The sequence below is a fragment of the Echiichthys vipera genome, assembly GCF_963691815.1.
Source record: "Echiichthys vipera genome assembly, chromosome: 1".
NCBI lineage: Eukaryota > Metazoa > Chordata > Actinopteri > Perciformes > Trachinidae > Echiichthys > Echiichthys vipera.
The window spans coordinates 33047709-33071378 of NC_139826.1; the positions used below are offsets into that span (position 1 = coordinate 33047709).

A 23670-nucleotide genomic window follows, 5' to 3' on the forward strand; every position below is an offset into this window, starting at 1 on the left:
TGAAAAACAACAACAGAGGAGAAATCATACATGTGATGCCTTAATCTCTATATTTATCTGACCAATCTAACTATGGGCCTTCATCCAGAGATTTTCACCTTTGCGAATATTCCAAGGTATTTCAGCTGAAACAAATGCTGCCCCTCCATAGCACTTTGGTAGCCTCTACTGGGCGTTATCAGAAGAGCGCCAGGCATTTTCAGCTTGGATAAAATGCTTTTGTGGACAAATGACCGTATGAACGTAACACCAGCGATTGTCCAACAAATGGTCGTACAAGGCCAAATCAGCCCTAGTGTTTAGTCACTTTTGCCACTGAGAGGACATAAAGTAATTCTGCCAATCGACCAACGACATAAAGTGTAAATTATAAATGAAATTGATGCCCATTTGATCACTGCACTTCTTCTCACCACTTCCACATCTATGGAGCAAAAGTTTGCAACCCTACACAGTGGGCTGCTTTTCACCCGCAGACAACCGTGAGTTGTAGTTGAGGGAAATACAGGGAACTTCCTAAGGAGAACCCGATACAAAGATTTATGTTCCAACAAGGCAGTGATCCGTATCAAACCGCCAAATACACCATGGGATTTCTCCAGAACAAGATTATGAAAGTCCTTGATATGTGAGCCAAAGGTCAGACCTGAGTCATTTTATAGAAAACCTTTGCAGTGGCTTCAGGATGGTGTTTGAGATACTCTTCAGCTTTACTGAGTTTGAGTAAAGGGTTGTGGGAAGAATTACAGAAAATCTTAAAATCTTGATGTGGTAAGCTATAAATTCAAAAATTAACTCAAGCTAGGGCACAACTTGGGCTGAAATACAAACTTTGATGTCTGTATTCCAGCTTATAAAATGTGAATCCTTCTTGGTTCCCTTCCTCCTCTAGTTGGATATTCAGTAAACCGAATATGTTTGAGTTGTGGATAGAACACGACGTCATCTTGGTCTTACGGAAACACAACTCAACATTTTTCACCATTTTCTGACAGGTTTTAACCAAGCAACTAATCAATTAATCAAGAAAATAATTGACAGATGAATCCATAATGAAAATAATCTGTAATCGCAGCCCTAGTGGTTTAAATGTTCTCACTCAACTGTTGGCAAAAAGGCAAATAAGAGTATGATATTTATGTAATGTATTTAATAAGAAAGCTTTGTACCGGCAACAGAAACACTAAAAATCCATTAATGATCATCCATTGTCGCAGCTACTGAAGTAAGGCGACAGTAATGCTAATTTAGAGACTTTTAACAACTCGTGCTATGATTTCTAAACCCCCTCGCAAGAGAAAGCAGGGAAGGCTGTATCCTGCACATCATGAAAGACTACTCATTCATTTGCCCCGTCTTGATTTACATCCTGCCACAACCAGCTGCCAGAGCCATTTTGTGTTGGAGTGTTTGGAGAGCTTGGGGGGGGGGGGGGGGCCTGTTGAAGGCGTTTTAGAAAAGGTCTGTGTTCTTTTAATGTGACAGAAATCCGAACCTCGAGAACCTCTACACGACGAAATTTGCAATTGGATCCAGTCGTGACCAAGCGCTCATGTTTTCTGGCCAATATAGTGAAGGAAGAGACTTGTGGCCAAGTGTCAGCAGGTTCCTGTAAACATATATAAATGCCTTATACACTCGCTACTTTATGCCAGAGGCAGCGAGAGAAAAATGAGGTCTGAGCTGTGAGTTGTGTGTGGGAGGGAAAGAGATTGTAAGTCGGTGATGGTTATACCATTGAAAAGAGGAAATGAGGGTTAGGGTGAAGGAGAGAGGGAAAATGGGGTGAGCAAGAGAGGTTTCCTAAGCTAATAAAATGCTCGGAGGGACGGAAGCTGCCAGCCAGCATTCCTGTGCCATTAGATAAGTTGGCTCACTGCAGCCTCCAGTTTCTCTGCAGTGCTGAAGTGGCAAGCTGAGGTCACCACCGGGGAGTGAGGGGGATGGTGGGGGCAATAAATTCCGAATGTTTTTGTGCACGGTCGCCGCTCCTAATCCTCTGAAGCTGTGTGGTTGATGATTTACTTTTGAATCTACGTGCACAAGCTGCAAATTATCATTCATCTGCCTCTACCATGCTGTCCACTTTTCCTTTTGTCGCATTAACATGAATTGTATTTACTGCAGTTTGATGTGTAAGGGTTTTACGTAAGTGATTTTGTACAAATACGCATACTTGTGACATTTTAATGGCAAGCTGTCACCAGATGAGCAGTATTTGGTTTCTTAAGGAGAAATATACATAGAGAGTCGTGTGATCTTCTGGAACTAATTTTAGATTTTAAATGCAAGGTTGGGTATCGCTCAAAGCAGGTCGGATTGTGTAGCTCACACAGAGTGCTACCAAATTCACACTAGCCAAATGGCAACACAGAAGCTTCTAAGTGTGACAGATTGCAGCAATACCAGTGAAGTCAAGAAGCTTCTCTTGCACACTCAGTTGCAGTTGTCAAAGTGAACCGTTCACGTTGAATCGGTTTAACCCAGGAGCTTGTTTGTTTGTTTTTAAGAAACTGTAGTAGCAGATCCATATTCTCCCCGAGGTGGTGCATTTCTAGGCTGCAAAGTGAGATAGAGGACTGTGAAAAAATATTTTCCTCTGAATAATTCTCCTTGAGGGAAACACTCTCCTACACTGTGAGATGGCTTATTTAAATGGAAAGGGTGTTCAGCGAGTATTCCCCGATAACCTCAGTGTGATCATTCTTAGGGAGACCCTCTCCCAGCATCTTGTACAGGTTCTACAATACAGACCGCAATCCAGTCTGTTCCAAGTCATTTAGAAGATATCAGTCAGCCTCGCCCCTAAGGCTTTACCGTGTGAAGAAGATTAAAAAAGGGTCTTTGACTCGTTTAACAGTCTTGCATGTGACGCCCTTTAGCAGAGATCAATGCATTGATGCAGCAGCCACAATACACTTTAGTGCAGGCAGTAATAAATCTCGCAGTAAAACATTCTCTGTTGTTCTCATATGTTGTTTTTTCTGTGTGCTTTGCTTTATTGTCATAGTTGGCACAAAACAAATGACTGATTTGTTTCCTTGTATCACAGGTATGCTGGTGGTCAATGTTACTTGGAGAAACAAGACATATGTGGGCACCCTGTTGGACTGTACACGGCATGACTGGGCTCCCCCCAGGTAAGGAGCATTTCCCTGTTTCTATCTTTAGAAGGGGGACATAGTGACATTTAAATATGCATCATCTAATCTGCACTTGTTTTGTTAGTGGTACATCACTTGTTTGGTGTTGTTCAAATTAAAGCTAAACACGTTGATTTTGCACAGTATCTGGACTTTACAAAGAATTTACTGTCAAGCACGGTAGTTGTAAATGTCACGATAAAAATGACTCCATTTCCATGAATCATTGATGCAATCCCTCTATTGAAGCTGCATTTGGTCTCTTAACCTTTTCATATTCTGATACGAATCTGCTGTAGTAGCATCAGCTATAGGATATACGGCCTAATGCACAAACTTGCTTGTGTGCAGCTAGACCTTCCAAGTACATGTTCGCCTTTATCTGGAGTCTGGGGAAACAGGATTCATTGGCAAACAGCTGATGTCCCAGGAGGAGGCAGTGGAAATAGAAAGCTACTCTAAAAAGTCCGATTACAGAATCCAATTATTGGACTAATAGCTTTTCCTCAACACTGTATACAATTCTCCATCACATAGGCTGTAATTTCTTAGATCAGTGTAATGTGGGCCGCAGCTTAAGGTGTTAGTAATTTCTGGGTATTTGCCTTTGTTAGGCAAAATACACAGGTTGTGTAGACTACATTGCCAAGTGCTTGCTTTGATTTAGAGCACCTGCACCAAATCTAAATGTAAATATGAATCTATATTTGAAATGCATGGTTAAGTGCAATAGAAAAAAAAAAAAATCAAGATTAAAGCAGCGCTAATGGAAAACAAGGAGAGGCTGTATCACACTAATGTATCACAGTATATCACAATAATGTTCAGTAAGTGAGGTTTGCACAGTAAGTGAGGTTTGCTAGGCTGTATTTGCACCAAGATAGTCTTACAGTTTGCAGCACGGCTACATTAGGGACACACTATGAATAATGCAGAAAGCTTTCAATGGACTGAATATAAACTTGGGCTTGTAATGAGTCTAAATTCCTCTACCGCTGCCAGACTACGGATGTATTCACATCCCCTGCTGGGGTTGAAATTGTTTGGAGAGACTTGCAGAGGAAGCTGTGAGTCATACCAGCCCGGTGTCTCTCTTTGTCACAGATTGCTAACCTTCACTGCTGTGCAGAAAGATAATTACATTACTGTTATGGAGCGATAAGGCCAAGCAGCTATTTTAAGTATTTGAATGACTCTATGTTTTGATTACAAAGCAGCTAGAATGTTCACTGCTGTCTTTTCAAATGATGTTTACATGCCTTTGAGTTGTCATGTGGCTTTGTTTAAAGTACTTATTCACTTAGAGTCCACATAATATCAGATTGGTATGTTATGAGAGGACAGGGACAGAACGATGGTGTTCATATTTTGATATCATTGTCATTGTTTATTACGGGTTCTAGACTCAAAAGGACTTAGTATTGTCATCAGTGGTATTACTGTTATGACTTATTTTCTGAATTTCCCATGCGACAGTTTGTAATTGTGGCATACCAATACAGTAAATAACAGTGTATGTGAGGTTCCCAGTCAAAATGTAAACAAAAATTCTGTAGAACAAACAAACTTTAGAGAGGCCAAGCTCAGAACAGCCTTAAATCTTGCACATACGTCTTAAATAGGGATACACGTAGGTAGAAAGGCCTTTAGAGAGCATTGCAGCTACCTAAGAGTAACCTTTTTTCCTTTCATAAATCAAAGGTTTTTGTTCTGTGTGGTTACCTAGCAGATAATGAGGGTAGCAGGGGTTTACACAGTAGCTGTAAAACACATCTTGACCTTCCACATACAACTGTATTTAACAAACAAACTTGTCACATCTTGATTACACAAAGGGGCACTCTTCACAACACTTAAAATAATTGAATCCACCAATGAGGATGTAGGTGTGTGATATAAAAGGAGTTAAGTACTAATTTTGCCTCTGTCTTTGTACTTTTTAGTCATGAAGGACTGTTGATCATTGTAAAAAAAACAACAAAAAAACATATCCACAGTGATTTAATGTTGTTAACATTAACAATGAAACATTTTTATTGGCATTTTATTTTTCAGTCCCCACATCTATGTTCATTTAAGAATGAATGAGCAGTTTAGTTTCCATTATGTAATTGTAGAATCTAAATTAAAGCACGCTGTGTTGAAATCAACCATCATTAATTCTTACATGTAATTTTTGCAACTACCGCAGGTTTTGTGAATCCCCTACAAGCGATCTAGAGATGAGGAACGGCCGTGGTCGAGGCAAACGAATGAGGCCGAATAGCAACACCCCTATCAACGAGAACAGCAACTCATCGGACAACAAGGGCACCACCAACAACAAGACGCGTGCCGCTTCTAACAGCAAGGGTCGAAGGGGCAGCCAGACGCCATCAGAGCGCCGCACCCCACCTAACAGCAACACAGAGGACATCAAGGCCAGTCCCTCCTCAGCTGGAAAACGCAAGACCAAACCAGCCTCAGACATGGAACCCAATTCCAGCTCAGAGGACACCAAAGGCAATAAACGTATGCGGACAAACTCCAACAGTGGTGGGGTGGGACCAGCAGGTCTTCCTATCCCTTCTATTAAGACTGAGCCACTTCCTCCTCCCCTTGATCGCAGCTGCCCCTCTCCAGTTCTTATTGACTGCCCACACCCTAACTGCAACAAAAAGTACAAGCACATCAATGGCCTCAAGTACCACCAAGCCCGTGCCCATAATGATGATGACATAAAGTTGGAATTAGATGGAGACAGTGAATACGGAGAAGACTCCACTCTCCACCCTGAACCAGGGAACTGTAATGGAGCATCTATCTCGCAGAAAGGATGCTTATCTCCGGCACGTTCAGTTACTCCAAAAGGCAGGAACTTTGATGCGCAAAGTCCTTCCCCATCTCCTGGCAAGTTTGGTTCAAAGCAGAGTAAAAAGAAAATTGCTGAGACAGATGTAGAGATGGGATGTACCCAGACGGATGGGTGTGAAGATGGGCCATGCCTCACTGATGAGGCCAGTAATGATGGTATAGATGATAAGAGAGGATCGGACAAGTCTAAAAAGGCTGGCACAAAGGCTGATAAAATGGCCCAGAAAAACATGAAGTCACCACGGCCTGTTGGCCCTGGCTCGACAACATCCCAGCAGATTTACCCTTTTCCTCCTGGAAACCCAAATTCTTCCCCGGGGCTTACCCCAATGATACAAGGGATTCCCAAGAGTCCCCAAATGAAGGGCACACAGCCTAAACCCCCTGCCACTGTAGATCCTGCCTCTAGTAGTTCCAAAGACAAGAAAAAGAAAGACAAGAAGAAAAAAGATGGCGGGAAAGAGGCTGACAGCCCCAAGCCTCCGGGAAAGGGGGGGAAACTGGAGGAAGGAAAGCTTCCATACTCTGAACCTTCTGATCAAGGAAATAAGGGGGAAGGACTCCTCAATGGTTCCTCAGATCCTCACCAGAGTCGTTTAGCCAGTATCAAGGCAGAGGCTGACAAAATTTACAGCTTTTCTGACAATGCCCCTAGCCCATCCATTGGTGTAGCCAGTCGGATAGATGGCAGTGGGATGCCACAGCCTCTCACTCCACATCATGTTGCGAACCAGAATGGTGCCGACAATTCTTCAGTCAAAACAAATAGCCCAGCATATTCAGACATTTCAGATGCTGGTGAGGATGGTGAAGGAAAACTAGAAGGAGGCAAAGTTAGGACAGAGGAACAAGGCGTCCGTGAGAGTGTCAAAAAAGCGCTATTTCCAAACCCGACACCCAACAAAGATTCACCATACTATCCCGGCTATGAGACTTATTACTCACCTAATTGTGTAAACCCCAGTCCTGGTGGGCCCAATCCAGGCACACCAGCGGCTGAAGGTCAGATTAAGATCAAAAGGGAAGAGGACCAGGACCAAGTTGAGGAAAAAATCAAGGTTGAGGTTCATGAAGACCGCAAACCCGACAGTAGTGCTCCTGGCCAGCAGCAGCAGCAACAACAACAGCAACAACAGCAGCAACAACAACAGCAGCAGCAGCAACAGCAACAACAGCAGCAGCAACAACAGCAGCAGCAACAACAGCAACAGCAACAGCAGCAGCAGCAGCAGCAACAGCAACAGCAGCAGCAACAACCTTCAGTCATCCAACAGCGATCCAACATGTACATGCAACCTCTTTACTATAACCAGTATGCTTATGTCCCGCCATATGCATACCATCCCGATCAAGCCTACCATAACCACTTGATGAACGCCAACCCAGCCTACAGGCAACAGTACGAGGAACGTCAGCGTCAGATGGCTGAACAGCATCGCGCTGAGAAGAAGTCGGACATAGCCATGAAAGAACGAGAAGCCTCCATGAAGGAGGAGTGGAAACAAAAGAGCCCAATGCCGCCAAGCCTATCCAAAGCCTCCAATCAGTCAGACCTTGGAAAGACGCCACAACCCCCCAGCAAATCTAGGGAGTCGCCCTCTGAGCCCTCTTCCAAATCCTTGGGAAGCATAAAAGGGGAGGACTCAAAGTCCCAGCAAGCTGAGGGGCTGAAGATGAAGCTGACTGAAGGGGGTCACCACGGAAAGGAAGACTCTAAGCAAGTACTGGAGTCGAGAGGTCCAGCTGGCATGGAGCAGGCCATGTGGTACAGACAGGTAAACACCAATTTAGTACAACACAGTGTCAGAATATATGCTTGTGAATCTGTTGTGCAAATGTTTCAGTAACTTCAGTATGTAAATTCTAATTTGTGCCGACCTGGACTTTCTTTCCCTTCAGCAGTACCCCGAGAGCCAGAAGCCCCAAGCAGAAGACGAACATCAGCAACTACAACCTCGATGGAAAGATGAAAGGGACAGAGAACGGGAACGAGATCGTAAATTAAAGGATGACAGGCCTCGGCCCAAGGACAGTCAAAGTGGGCCTAAGGAGGACAGCAAAGAGGGTAGTGATCCCAGAATCACTTCTGAGGAACACCGGGCCATGAGCAAAGACTCTCGTTCTAATCCCCACATGCAGTTCTCATCACCACTAGCACAGCACCAAGGCTACATGCCCTACATGCATGGTTACCCCTATGGACAAGGCTATGACCCCAACCACCCTGGATACAGGGGCATGCCTTCAGTCATGATGCAGAATTACCCAGGTATGACATTGGATTTACTCCAAGTATATGTTAAATGGTGAACTGGTGGTGTTTGAAAGCTAAAGTAAACCAGTTTGGGATTATCTGTTGATTTTTTGTGTTGTACTAGAATTTTAGTATTTATGTTTGATAATGGTAAAGCAGCATGGACTAATTGCGATGATTTGGTGGAACATGATGGGCGCAGCATGGGAGTAATCTGCATGGAAGTTAGATAGGTCAAGTCAATCAAGGATTGATTGTGTGGTCCTCATAGGATGATTACATGTAAACAATTACACTCACTGGGAAAAAAAAGGCAGGCATCCTTCCATTCGTAGGTTTTGTTGTGTCCTGGAGGCATGGCAACTGAGCTATTGAAATGCTGGTCTTTAGCCACTTTCCTTTTGTACAATGAAAACACTCCATTTGAGCCCATTGTGGTCAGCCACATTATTATTATTGCAATATTTTCAGTGTGTGTTTAAACTTGAGATCAAAATGATCCCATGTATTGAAAATATGCTGGCACTAGACTATTTAATTGTCAGTAGGTGGATCCAACTCTATTATTAGCAGACGATGTGACATTTTGTCAAGAATTCAAAATTGTCCGGTTAGTGACCTGAAATCAATTGTGTTGACTATTCAGTTTGATTGATGTGAACATTAATGGAGAGCAGTCAATCATCAATTGTCACATTTGTATTCCACAAAAACCTAATTTTGAACCATCAATATTCCTCATCACTCTTAGGTTCGTACCTTCCTGGAGGCTATCCATTTTCTCCATATGGCAGTAAAATAGCGGGAGGTGAGGAAGGCGGCGACAAATCACGCGCTAGCCCTACTGTCACCAAAATGGCAGCGGACTCCAAAGCCCTGGACATCCTGCATCAGCATGCCAGCCAATACAAGAGCAAATCCCCCACAGTAGGTGACAAGCCACCCCATGAGCGGGAGAGGGAGCAGGACAGAGGGGCTGGTGGAGATAGAGATCGGGAAAGGGAGCGTGAGAGGGAAAGAGAAAGAGACGTGGACCGACCACGATCCTCACCCTCCCAGCGCATCATGCCCACTCACCACCACCTGGGATACCCCCTGCAATATGACCTGTCCTACGCCACAGGTCAGTCATCCCTCAATCACTCATCTCGCTGTTTTGATAATGGAGTCACTACACTAAATGTTATGTTGTATGTTTATTATATATACTAAATAAGGTACTTTACGTGCAAAGTAGATTTATGCCAGCTACATAAATTTAAAAAAGCCCCACAGTCCAGAATATTTACTGTAAGTAGAGGCAGTTTGTGTAATTTTGGCAGATGACCGAACAGAAATCTAAATTCAGAACCTAAATAGGAAATATCACTGATAGCCATACATTTTCCAACTCACCATAGGTCTCTCCTCATCAGCTATTGTTGCCAGCCAACAAGCAGCAACCCCCTCCCTCTACCCACCACCGCGGAGGTGAGAACGGTAAGACCCCCGTAGTTGGAGAGACATGCAAAAGATGGATAATGAAACGAAACAAAAGCCTACTGAGACACAAACTGATAGCAGGTGGCAGACATCGTGCTTCATATGCAACTCTAGTAAAAAATATTTAGGTTATGAGTACTGGCACTGAAGATAGAACAGTTTGTTTCTTTGTTCTGGTTTATTTGATTTGAAGCGAAAAGAACACCCTGCTCCCTAGTCTTTCCTCATAACATTTATGTCGCAGACTCAGAGGCAGCAACCTGTAAAGAAAACAAATCATGGCCAAACAAAGCCCTCTATACTCTGCTGCAATCTAGTACAATATGCAGTGCAGCATTTAGCCCCCAGCTCATCCATTCTAAGTAGGTCCTCTGAGGACAAGTGGTTCATAGTGTTGATAATAGAGATGTGCAATGAGGCAGCCAAGACACTAAACTAGAGCAGCCCGCACTGACCTCTAGTGGCCGCTCTTTGAAATGATCCATGATAAATACATGAATGGTGTTGATTCAATTTAATGGTCACTTTGGAGGATGTAGTTTTGTATTGCAGTATACATAGGTTAGTTTCTATTATGAACCCTGCCATCATTTATATAAATAGGGTGGACAAAATAGTAGAAATATGTCAGAATAGTGAAATAAAGTTAAAAGAAAACGATTATTAAATTGAATGGACACCTCTCTAAAGCAGTTTCTATAAAAACTAAACATTATAATGTTCCTGAAAGAAGGATTGATTGCAGTGTGGTTGTGTTAGACTGCATTAGTTTTAACCAGGTGTACATAATAAACTGGCAACTGAGGGTAGGCTGCAGGTCTGGTACATGACAATTAATAACATGCCTCCAGCGTTTGAAGGAGTATTCAAATCCTTGACTTAAAAATACCACAAAAAATATGTAAAAGTCCTCTTTGGAACAGCCCCTGCCTTATTGTATAAATATTACTTTGTTGCATTTATGTATGCATTAATGTGTAAATAGTGTTTTAATGTTGCTGTCGGTCAGAGTAGATCAAATATTTTACGTACACATGCATCATATTTTAAAGATGATCATATACAATGATCTCGATCTATAAAGTTACGAGTAAATTTGACAAATGGAATGGACTTAAAAGTACATTTTTTCAATACAAGATAATTTTATTTATTTAGTGCCAAATCACAACAGAAGTGACTTGTTGAGCACACCCAACAGAGACCCACGAGCAAAGACTTGGCAACAGGAGCGGACAAACTTTGATATTTTACGAAGAAATAGCCTAAAAAGTGCAAATACCTCAGAATTGTACTTAAGGACAACAGCGCCTGCCTCACACAGAGAAGAGTTACAGCAGTGTATAAAGCTTTTCTATATTTTGTGTAAATGATTAAGTGATGTGGCCATAAACAAGTCTTTCCTCTGTTTCCTTTCCCAGGGAAACCTGACCGTCACACCTCAACCCTGCAAAGATTCATGTGACTGGCTCACATGAGAAGAAATTCGCCCAGGTGTTACCTTTTAGACATCAGTTGAATGGTGTTTCTATCTATATTTTTTAGTTCTTCTGCCCCGAGGCTCAGAAGATTGTTTTTTTTTGTTGTTGTTTTTTTTTGTTATCCCCTCGTAAATGACCCCAAATTTTCCAAACCTTGGACTGTAACAGGACTGAGAATAACCCAGGTTCAAAGCCATCACTCTGTCTCACCGCGCAGAGGAAACACCGACCCGCTGATTATCTAGTCTTTGCACTGTCAACAAATACAATGCAAAAAGAGACTATTGGACTGCCAGAACAGCTTTTTTTGATGTTGTTTTTAATCTTTCTTTGACTGCATTGGGTTGTTTTTTTTTGTCACGCAGAAAAGAAATGAGCAGGGGATTTTGATGAGTCGGGGTGGCTGATGGGAAAGGGGAGTCAAACTAAATTAAAGACTGAAAAAAGAAAAAGTGAATCATACTGAAATGATTTTAACTCTCTTTGGCTTATCGTATGCCGTGAAACAACAGTATATCCTTAACTTGACAAATGTTTGGCTATATTTCGTGGGGGGAGAGGGAATATGGCAACAGCTGCTTTCTTCAGAGACTTGAGAGCCTGAGACTGAAGTTTTTTTCATTTCCCATCGTCATTGTCAATTCCCACCCTCCTTGAACCCCTCAGTTCTTGTTTCAGGGATGATGTCGTCATGTTTTTTTTGCGAAGGGACCGCAAACACCTCAATGGAGAATAAACACTATTCATGTTTTCTTTTCTCAGCAATGCTTCACTTCTACTCATATCATTGTGTTCATCCTTGAATGTGTCCGACGCTGGTATGAGTCCTGTTTTTACGCTCACGATGAAAGAGTCGCATCCGTCGTTAACACTCATAAAACGGTGAAGCCACATTAGCAAGCGATGAATTCACAGGGCGCCGCTCGTTAGGGTTTTTATTTGAGCTTCGTTCGGCTCGTCACCTTTGATTGTTTTCTGTAAACGATGTGAAATTTTACCCATGTACTTTTCTGCTGTAATATACACTTTTAGCCTACTTCTATGTGAATAAATGTTTATATTTATCCCAGCACGCAACTGTTTAAAAAAACCTGTCACTGTTAAATAGCTTTCAAGCCTTCGCAGGGTTTAACATTATGTGCTCAGATCGTTTCCGGGACGCAAGTCGCTGCTTCCTTTTCCCCAGCTTTGGTTGTCTTGCTGCACATTTCTTTTATATTCACTTGGCCGCTACTTTTTCAACACATTACAAGCTTGGTTCACATCTCAGATTCATCCAACGTGCAGCGTGCATTTGGACTGGATCCAGACCTCTGTATCACTGTCCACATCTGATCACTAATATTTCTCAGTGGCGACTTAAACTTACAGGTTAAGGCTACATCCACACTAATTTGTTCAAACACATTTGATTCTACTTCGTTTACACTTGGCATCCATAATAAACGGCCATTTCTGAGCCCCTAAGACGGAAACGTTTGGAAACGATGACAAAGACACCTAAGTTCGCTTCCTGACCTTCTTGATCCATCACGCCGCTGTCACGTGACCCTTTTTTTGGAAAACAAACACAATTCAATGGGTGACGATGTACAGCTGTTTCTGATCTTGTTCTCAATACTAGAAGCTGTTGCACGGTTAAATGAGCAAATTATTATTCAAGTGATTTGCAACAATTCCTAAGTGCAGCGGCGTCATCAGCCTTGCACCAACCAGCCTTGATATTGGCTGGCGCATGCATGTGTACGTGAATGGCCTGTGAAATCTTTTCAAGGGTTCGTATGGATGGAGATCAATTCTGAAATGGTGCTAACACGTGTGAGGATGCAGATTGTTTTCGTTTTAAAATGAAAATGTAGCAGTGTGGATGTAGAAAACAAAATGTCCAGCCAGTCTGATTTTCAGGCTGTTGTTCACTGTAAAAATGGCGGATATGTCTCTGTGCTTCGCTTGCTCGTGTGGCTTCACCGTAACACACATTCACCTCGGAGTGTCCGCGTGGTTTTCTTAGCAGCGGCTAGCTTTGGATCAAGACACCGGCGTCCTTGGTTCAGTCGCAGCCTGTGCTGTTAGGTCAACATACTGGCACATTAAACGTGTGTGCATGAAAGACCCCAACAAATATTTCATCTGTTACAGATAAAACACATGCAGAAGATGAACTGAAATAAAGAGTGAAAAGCTTGGAGCAAGCAAAAGCCGACATGGTAAAAATGAGTGAAATGGGACCTTGATTGAGTGAAGTACGAATGCTCAAAGTTCAGCTGAGAAGAAGCACGTTGCTTTAGGCTTTCCTTTGGATCTCAAACTGGCGGTGCCACTCTGTAAATTCACTTGAAATTGAGAAAGAGTGACAGTCAACATGGCCTGTTCTGTCTGAGGACCCGTGTGGCTTTAAATGATCTCTTGTACCTCAGGGGTTGTAAGTGAAATTCTATCCAGATGCCATCTGCATTGATTTGAGAGGGTTTCTGTTTATGGGTGTGGAAAAAAAAAGCACATGTTCTGCTCTGAGCTGGATGTGCTGATGTCGTCGTTTCATTCATAAATGACAAATTGGCTCAGGATAGGGACTTGTTAAAGGATTTATGCTTCACCACGCTGTTGTGAGCAGTCTTTATAACGACACTAGAATATTGACCGTGTTGTCATTAAATTTAATTTTGTCGATTTGGTTTTTACACTTTTAATGTTCCCATTGTTGTAGGGGTTTTTCTTTCTCGTTAAATACTGTATGTGATCAAGTCCACCGGTTAATCTCACATCTAACGCCCTCTGATGTTAGCGGCGTATTGAGACACTACTCGTGATTATGAAACTGCAGCAATTCATTTTGAGGTTCACGGACATTCCCGGTAAATAAGTTGCCAGTTTCTCGTCCCACGGAAGTTTTCAAGGTGGTTTCTCTTTTGACTTTTTGCGCATTTTAAAGAAGAATGGCTGACGTGAAAAAGCTGAATGTGGTGGTGTTTGACTTGTACTTAATCTGTAAGGGTAATCTAGGCAGCTGTGATGTTGTCATTAAAGTCAGTGGGTTTTAGTACCAGCAGACTGCATACAGTACATATAGTTTTATCAGACAATGGTTGTGACAAGTGCATTTGTTCTCTCTCTGAGAGTAGTAATGTTATCTCAGTAGTAAGCGAAGCCCAGTGAAAATCATATATACTGAAGTGTATGAAAAAGCCAGAAAAGTAATGTTTGCTATCAACATATTGGAAAGTGCTTGGCTCTTGTATTTTGCAAGACTGTATTTGTTTCATGGTGAAGAGTATATTTATTGGCCAGCAGTTGTCTCAATTGGTGCCTAGTTGAACATTCTTGACACTTGCTCGTTTGTCCTTTTCCGAACCCACCTACTGTCACACAACCCCTCCCCTCCCCCTTCCCAAAGTACCAGTTCTGGTGCTTGCAAGGATGTTTACAATGTCTTCATTTTCTTTCTGTGTGAGAAATTCAGAAATTCTTCACCCTCACCTCCTTTCTCCCTCCCTTCAGGAGTTTGTGTAAAGTGTACATTACCATGGTTCTTTTTTATACAATACTCTGTAACTTGCCTTTGTAAATTTGGGCTGGAAAAAAATAAATCTTTTTATGAGACAATCTGTCATGGGAACTGCTCAGTGGATGCTGTGGGAAAGATTAAGATGCTACTGTTAAACTATCCTAATTTAATCTGCTGTGTTTGTGCGGGTGTTATCGTCACACCAATATTTGTTAATGAAAACAAAGTCATCGTGGAACAATGATTTGACTTCACAGATTTTATTTAAAGAGCTAAATTAATCTCCGTCACCACAATGCAGAAAGAAAGTGTCAAGCATTGTTTTTTAATTAAAGCTGAAGTCTGTAAGATTCTGTAAAAAGAGAATGTATTTCTTCATATTTGCTTAAAGTGTCACTAAATCCCCACAGCACAAAGTGAGAGATGTGACAAAGTCATGTATCTCTACCTCCATCTTCTGCTGTTGTGCGCTCCTAATGGCATCTGCTAGTTTCCACTGCGCCTGACACACAACAGCCAATCAGAGCTGAGGAGCCTGACGCAGCATCAATAACTGCTCATGAACTCAAATCAAATGTTAAGCGATGTTGTGTTACTGCATGTCAGAAACATATTTGTACAGATTAGCTCTGTACACTAAAATGTTCCTGAAAACACTTAATGTGAGAAATAGGCAGCACAGTAACACAATATTGATTCATGAGTGATCGGCGCTGCAGAGTTTCACAGATATTGACACTGAGTCAGAGACTCTTGGGCTCTGAGTGGCTGTTTTCCTTCAGGCCTGTGGAAACATCATTTATCATAACATCATATATCAGATGACATGAGGACTCTGGGAGCCGACAGGAACAGAAAGTGGAGGTAGAGATGCGTACACGACTTTCTCACGGATCGTCTGTCTTATTTTGCTGCCAGGATAAAATGACAGTTTCAGCAAATACGAAACATGTTCTTCAGCTTCAATGTCCCTTTTTTGGAAAAGTCAAATATAATGATGCTAGAAATACACATTTGAATATGGCAGCTGCACTGAGGCACTTGGCCACAGGAGAGCAGTGTCTCTAAAGAGGACACAGTCTGTCTGAGCTGGATTAAATGCCAGATTTGAGCCCGTTTCACTGCAGACCAACTTCCTGTACCTGTGTAGGTACACAACTCAATACACAGACCATTTCATGAATGTACTGTATACGCTGCTGCTGCTGCTGCTGCTGCTGTTGAGGAAACCCTTGTGCATCTTTGTGAAATTGTAAGAGGTTTTTCTATTTTTAAATGTTTCAGCATTTAGTCCTGAAACCAAAGAAAGTAGAATTGACACAAACTGTCATAATCAACTAATCTCTTAAATCCCCTCCTTTTCTAAAGCATGTGCTCTGTGTATTGTTACTTCATTGTGAATGGAGGAAAGTCTCTGTGCTCAACTTAAAGGTGCTATGGAGGAGTTTCCTTGTCCGTTACATTCAGAGTTTCTAACCAAAACTCCCTGAGCTCTAACAGTGCATTTAATCCTTGCAAATCATTTTTTTTATCCAGCATTGTTTACATCCAGAGTGATAAATGAAGGCTGAGTGACGAACCAGTCCCAGATCAAGACTGGGGTCCAACAGGATTCCCTATTATCTGCATTCTTGTTTCTATTAGCCATCCCACATGGACTGAGAACTGAACAAAGAAAGAACAGAATCCACTTTGGACTTTGTGAACAGCTGGATGATCTCTAGTCTCTGCACGCTTGGCACTGTCGTCACAGCCACCATCATATGCACCATTAGACCACAGCACTTGCAGCTACCTCCTCATGAGTACATCCATCATGGAAAGACAAACATCATGAGGATGAATGCAACCGGTGTTGAACCACTCACCCTTGAAGGCAGCAGGTTCTAAGTCCTGTACTGGCCTGGGGAGGATCAGGAGGTACAGATGCGGATGTCAACGCAAGAATAAGCAATACAAGTAAAATAAAATATCAACCTCAATGTAAAACTACATTAGTTCTGTCTCTGGCGCAGACACCTTGAGCAGGACAAAGACACAACAACTACCAGCTGAAGATCAAACTGGAAGAAGAAGATGGTGATGGATCAGACACACACTACGTAAGATAGTGTCAAACACAACCGGGCGAGCGCTGACATGGAGCCCTCGAGGGAAGAGGGAAAGGGGTCGGCCAAAGAACTCCAGGTCACAGGATCAACAGGCGGACATCAAGAGATCAGTTGTTCAGAACGCTGCCTAGACTCTGTGCATTGATTAGATTATTGTTTAAAGCCGCATCAATCTTGTTTGTAGATCCATCCGATCCGATTAAGGACTCGATTGCTTTACTTGACGCGTTGGTTTTGAACAGTGTTTCTCAAATAGGGGTACTGAGTACTACAGTGGATCTTTGTGAAATGTTATTAAAAAACAAATCCAGTCATGAGTAACTCCTAAATGAATTATCCGGCTGTTAAGTCTGACGTAACACCCTTTCAAAATACGATTTCCGGATCCAAACGGCCGAACTCGTGAACAATTACGATCACCTCTTTGTCAGTTAGACACCTTTTATATCAATAAGAAAGAGGTAAAATGACAATTACGTTTTTTTGTTTTTTTTAAAGATCTGTTCAAACAACGGGGAACACTGCGGCGTTGTAGAAATACAAGGCTTGGACCCGGAAATCATATTTTGAAAGGGCGTTACATCACCTCTTAAAAGCCGGATAGGACAATAAATACAATAACAATGTGAGTTCCATAAACCACATTTTATCTTGAATATTCCTATTTCTAATGCAATGGTTAACTGTCCTAAGCCGTCAACTGCAACAACACATGCAATAAACCAAACCTGTTTTGCACTGGTCAGGGGGAACTTGGATGGAAAAGAATTTTAAAGGGGCTACATTATTGAAGGAAGGTTTAATAACCACTGGTCTTGACTAACGACCGGTGGAAAACTGGTGAGGGCATTTTTCACTAATTTATGACGGTCTATAGACTGGACAATTACCGTAATGGATAGAATAAATGGATCAATGGTTACAACCCTAACGGTGTGTTTGAACAGCGGTGGTTTTGACTCCTATCAGTCAGTCAGGATATTTTTAACCGCCCCTAATGCTCCTGAACTGAGAGTGTGCGCTATGCATTAGCATAATGCAACATCAGTGACAGGGGGCGATTACGCTGGGGATGATTTTGTTGAGTGTAAATGTGAAATCTGATTATCCTCGATGCTCTCAGCTCTGCAGAGGGAGGAGAGAGGGAGGGAGAGAGGGAGAGAGAGAGGATGGCTGGAGGAGAGATTCAGAGGGAAGGAGGGGTTAAGATAGCAATGTGCTGAGCCAATGGCTTTTGCACAGAGCAGCTGGCTGGCATCAGGACAGGACAGGCCGCTCAGAGGAAGGATACCGTGAGGACAGCTCTTCTCCGCTTGCTGCAGGACACTGAGGGTGACTTCGAGGAGGTGTTCATGGGATGCACTATCTACGCAGCCAGCCCTAAGGCCCTGCCCGCCGACGAGGCCGCAGGCCAGGACAGATACTACCAGCTCCCCCACTACCACCACCCTCATGGTAACTGCAGTCAGAGGATAGCAGCCGGCAGAGCCAGGTCAGTCTGCACCACACGGGAAGTACACATGGCATGCTTGTCACTGACGAGGTGAATCCAGGTGCTTCATGGCTCTTATTCCGTCTCGACCAATCACAGAGGAGATGTGGAGAGTGAGAGGGACGTTTGAACCACACGGTTGATGGTTTGAACTGAGCCAAATGGGACGTGGATGGAAAAGTAACTTAAACATCAGGAAGATGTCCCTCGTGATTTTTTGTTTTACATTTAGTGCATCTAGAACAAAATACTTAAAATACAAAAATAATGATTAAAAAAAAAGACATGTATATAAAAGGAGATATTTTACTCTGAAGAACGGCTGTCCGATAATGCAATATGATGATTTATCTTCTTTCAATGGAATTATATCGTGACCATTTATCGCGATATTCATCCAAATTGATTCAAAATCTGATGGAAATACTTCTAGGGAATATGCGTTTTTGCTTTTACGTCACACTATTTGTCCGCATGCAAGCATTTAAGTGTATATCAGTGTATATCCGGAAACATTTTTTGTCTGTATTATCACTTAATGAGAAAACAGGCAGCATTTTTCATTTGTTAAGTATTTATTTCACACAGGAGTATAAAAGCATAGGCTTTATTTCACGTTTATTTGTTGAATAACCAGAAAATGTGCTATATCCTGTCGTTATTGAGATATGAAATGAACTATATCAGAATAGAAGAGTCAGCGAAACAAAGGTAATGTTACTCTGAAGCGATATCCACTGATTTATTTCATCTGTTCTTCAGTACCAGTTAAGACGCCCAGTTTGTGTTCGCATAATCCACAGTTTTCACTTCTGGGTATCGGATGGGAACATTCGTACACGGGAGACAAAATAAAAGACAAATGAAAAAAAATACAACAAAGTGAAGGGATTAAATCACTGCAAGGGCGGCTCAGTTTGAGTAATCATGCCAGCTGGCTGCTTTGACGGGTGTCATCTTCTGTGTCAGCATTTTGGGGTATTTGATCATGATTCTACACATTTCCTCTCTTTAAATATTAGAAACATTTATTGCAGTTTCTCACGCAGGGAATTCACCCATGATTGGTGCTCTCTTTAAAAAACCTAAAGAGTCCGAAGTGTGTACACATACAAGGAGTTTCACTACGTTTTTTTGTTGTTCTTAATGTATTTACAGAAATAGACATACAGCTAAACAAGGACAACAAAGCTGAACAAGGTAAACAAACATTTGACTATGTACAGATATAAATATTTATTAAAATAGTGCAGGGGGCAAAGAGTGCTGGACTAAATACATGTGGTGGCAGGTGGATATGACGGTATGTACAGCATACTTAGATTTATAATGGACAGTGATGATTTACGTGTTAAAAAACAATGTATTTAAACTAGAAAATATATAATTCAGGGGCAAATCCTGCATAGTGTGCTTAATTTGAGTATTTCCTGCTAATACATTCTGATGAACTAAGGTGGGTGGCAGTGGCTCAGGAGGTAGAAGAGTTGTCCACTAACAGGAATACCAATCCTCGGCCCCTCCACATGTCGGTGTATCCCGTACCCCAAATGGGTGGGTTGTCGCGTCGAGTGCGCAGGTGAATGTTTATCGCTCTTGGTGAGCAGGTGGCACCTTGCATGGATACCTCTGCGGTCCGTGCATGACTGTGGTGTGAGGGACTGAATGCTGCCTTGTGTTGTAAAGCGCTTGAGTGATCACTGATGCATATATATTTAACGCATATATATAATGCTTTACAATTTAGTCTAGTGATGGACTATACAAATGTCCTTTTACCATTATAAGTTAATATAATTAAGACTTAAGACAAGCTTCCCACTGCTCCACCCTTACACATTAATGCCTCAATAATGATAATACAATAATATGATATGAATTATTCTGAAACGAGCCATTCTACATGATGAGTACTTTCTTTTCTCCAAGTATGTTCAGATGCTAATTTTCAGTGTAACTAAGTAAACTTACTCAAGTGCAATTTTGACATACTTGGACTTTATTTCCATTTTAATGTTACTAGTTACTTTTTACATTAAAAAAAAACTTGGTTTGTGATATAATAAAGATTGTTTTTGTCACAAGGAACACCATTTATGAAAACATACAGTATATACATATATTTCGAGGCACACTGAGAACCACTGCTGGAGAATACAAAGTATCTCAAATTGGCTCCAAATAGACAAACTACAACACTAAAATACTCTAACATGGATCCATTAATGTTGAAATCAGAATAACACAGGCTATTCTTTATTAATATAACACTTTTTAAGGAGTAGGGATCGACTGAGATGGATTTTTTTCAGCCTTCGCCGACGGCCGATACGGACTTCTGTTTTTCTTGAGCCGATATTTGGAGCTTACTCTACTTTTGCTCCCTCAATTCACATAATAAAAATTACAACAAGTGCTTCTAACATTTGTTATCTTGCAAATGCGTGCCGCTCCCTCACTGAGAGGAACACGGCGTCACATGACTAAGTCACGACTGTTTGCCGTCCTGGCTCCCAAATGGTGGAGCGAGCTCCCCATCGGCACTCGGACAGAAGAAAATCTACACATCTTCCGCCGCGGGCTAAAAATGCGTCTCTTTCGACTGCACCTTGGCTAAGGAGATGATTAAAGGAAAAAAGAGATTAAAAAAAGCACTTATATGTAGCACTCTATAGAGAGGCCTATTTGAAGCTACCGCACTTACTTAATAACTTGCTCTTCTGGTTTGTACCCTAATTGTTAAACGCACTTATTGGAAGTCACGTTGGATAAAAGAGTCAGCTAAATGTAATGTAATGTAACAAGTCTCAATTAAAAAAAAGGAAAAAAATTTTGGCCTTATAAAAAGGCGTCTCCAGCGACACAGAGCTGCCTGTGGACGCCTGTCCCTAAATAGTCCCGGGCAAAACCTATCGGCGAACGCACAGCCCGCATCGGCCAATGCCGAACACATAAAAAAACGCAAATATCGGCGGATAATATCGGCCGGCTGATGTATCAGCCTATTACTAGAAAGGAGTTTTAGTACTGATACTTAAAAGTAGCCTTCATTTTGCTGATAATACATCTACGTTTACTTAAAGAGCAACTTGCAGGTAAGAGACCACTGTTAATCAATGTGTAGGAAAAGGATGTAGAAACTATAATTCAACTAAATTATACATAAATAGACGTTATAGCGACATCTGGAGTCATTTTCGTTGAGAAATTCTACTTCTGCATCAAAAAAACAACCAACCCGATGTGACGTAGGAGAAGGGAGTCGAACAATTATAATCATGTATAACAATACTAGTTTTGATGCACAAGAGGCTGAAATTGTGTCCTCTTAATGCATACGATGGGCCACAGCCGTATAATTTTGAGCCGGACCAGGGTCCAAGACACCAGGAGCCGGCCAGAATCAAATTGAGATATGGTGTGAGGAGAACCAGTGGAGAACTGGGCAGTTGTCCTGGTGAGTGACCGGCGTTAGCTGCTGTGAGCTAACACTAACGTTAGCTTACGTTAGCTAACGCCGTTCGCAGGGCTCGACATTAACAGCTGCCAGGTTGCCATTGACAACCATCTTGAGGAATTTCCAACCACTTCTCTGCCTTTGGTTGCTAACACTTAAAACGGGGACAGCAAACGGCAAAGCGTGCATATTTCAACTGGCGCAGACACACAATTGATGTGAATTTTGCATCGATCGCGTTTCCCGCTGCAACTTTTGCTTCTATTTTGAATCGACTTTCTAAGCAAGCATGCTGCCCAAATAACGCAAAACACGGATGATCCAAACACAAGAGCCAGATGAACTTGAATGAAAGACAAAAATGGTGTATTTTTAGGACCTTTATATCACATTTTCATAGGCTGATACAGGCGACATATGCTAATTTTCAAGTTCATATTGGTGTTTAAGGTTTTTTAGTCGAGCTTTTCTACTTTTTACAATATGGGACCTTTAATTACTCAAAATATAAGGTGTCTAAAAATGGGCAACCATATTTTCAGTTTTCATCAACCAAAAGCTGATGCCTGGCCGTTGCCTGGCAACCACATCTAAAAGTTAGTGTTGCGCCCTGTTGGGTAACTTCCTGAATACTTTAACTTGATTTTTTTATGCTAACATTTTGGACTTTTACATAAAAGTGGTAAACAGTGCGCAGTCTTTAAAGTATTGTGGGCGTCAGTGGGAGAAAATAGCCGCAGTTTAATCCCCTGTCAGTGTGTAAACAGCCGCACTGGGCTGTAGGTAAATAAGCTCAACCCACCTCACACAGGACACCCTTCTGCGGAGGTCACAGCTCCGTCAGCGCCACTCTCGGGCTCTTAGCTTTCGGGACCTTTTCTTGCCCTAACTGGAGCTTCTGCGTCCGTGTTTCGTGGATATAAAGAACATAAAATGATTTGACTGAGACATGAAGCAAAGAGCGGAGGAGTTTCGCGGAGCTACGAGGCGACAAAACGGAGGAAAACGTCTCAGCGGCTCGTGAAGCTACAGGTAGGAGCCGTTAAGAGCCGTTAGGAGTGCGGCTTCCGGTAAAGATTTAAAAAATAAGAGCACATGTGGATCAACGTGAGACTATAGATGAATCAGTGGACGGTGATGTTTTATATTAGTATATATTCAAACCAAAAGTTAATATATATATATATATATATATATATATATATATATATATATATATATACAGAACGTTGTTTGTTATTTATTTATATTTTTATTGATTTTGTCTTAATATCCCTTTTTTCCACTCTAGTTAATTTACTTATTATTTGTTATTTTTTGTTATTTATGCATTTAAACATTTAAATTCTGAGTGAATTTATCGTTTTGATAGTAAACTATATCAATAGGTTTATCATTTTTTATTAAATTATTAAATTAAATAAACATGTGAATTATTACATACATTATTAATTTATATCATATATTTGATAGGAATATATATAAAAAATAAATTGTATTTTGTGAGAAACTTCTTAACTAAAGTTAAAAGAAGTTGGTTGAGTTTGAAAAAAAATATATAATAGTTAGAATCATAATTAATAAAAATCAAATCAGTGTATGACAGAGGAAGCTGTTACCTAACTAACAATGACTTATGGAGAAGAGGTGGAATTAAATAGGTGTTTACTTCTTCCCACAAAAAAAATCAAGTATTTGTTATTCATGTATCTCTCTATGCTTTCTAGTTGTGTAATATTATTATTTTCTGTTTTCTTTTTTACATCTTTGAGATTAAAAAATTGAAAACAATATTAAAATTAAAAAAGTCATTAACACAGTGAGTGTTGTAGAACATTTGTCAACTAGTAATTCATTTTAAATGAACACAAGTGTGCAATTTCATTATGACA

General features: G+C 41.4%; 2 protein-coding genes across 5 annotated transcripts in view; both read left to right on the forward strand.

The window, feature by feature from the left end:
• Positions 1-14779, forward strand: part of znf609b (zinc finger protein 609b) — an 82309-nt gene extending 67530 nt beyond the window's left edge. The window contains exons 4-9 of one of the 4 annotated variants that reach the window (XM_083937836.1): positions 3053-3140; positions 5335-7771; positions 7896-8265; positions 9002-9373; positions 9651-9729; positions 11154-14779. In XM_083937836.1, coding sequence (XP_083793962.1) covers positions 3053-3140; positions 5335-7771; positions 7896-8265; positions 9002-9373; positions 9651-9724 — 3341 coding nt within the window. In that variant the 3' untranslated portion in view covers positions 9725-9729; positions 11154-14779. The remainder of the gene's footprint in view (positions 1-3052; positions 3141-5334; positions 7772-7895; positions 8266-9001; positions 9374-9650; positions 9730-11153) is intronic. The other 3 variants (XM_083937837.1, XM_083937838.1, XM_083937839.1) reach the window with 3 other exon arrangements.
• Positions 14780-18171: 3392 nt separating this feature from the next.
• The window catches only part of gramd2aa (GRAM domain containing 2Aa), a gene marked incomplete at its 3' end in the record, with an annotated part of 36000 nt that continues 30501 nt past the window's right edge, over positions 18172-23670 (forward strand). Inside the window, exon 1 of the mRNA XM_083927537.1 lies at positions 18172-18321. Within this exon, the coding sequence (XP_083783663.1) occupies positions 18182-18321 (140 nt within the window). The 5' untranslated portion in view covers positions 18172-18181. The remainder of the gene's footprint in view (positions 18322-23670) is intronic.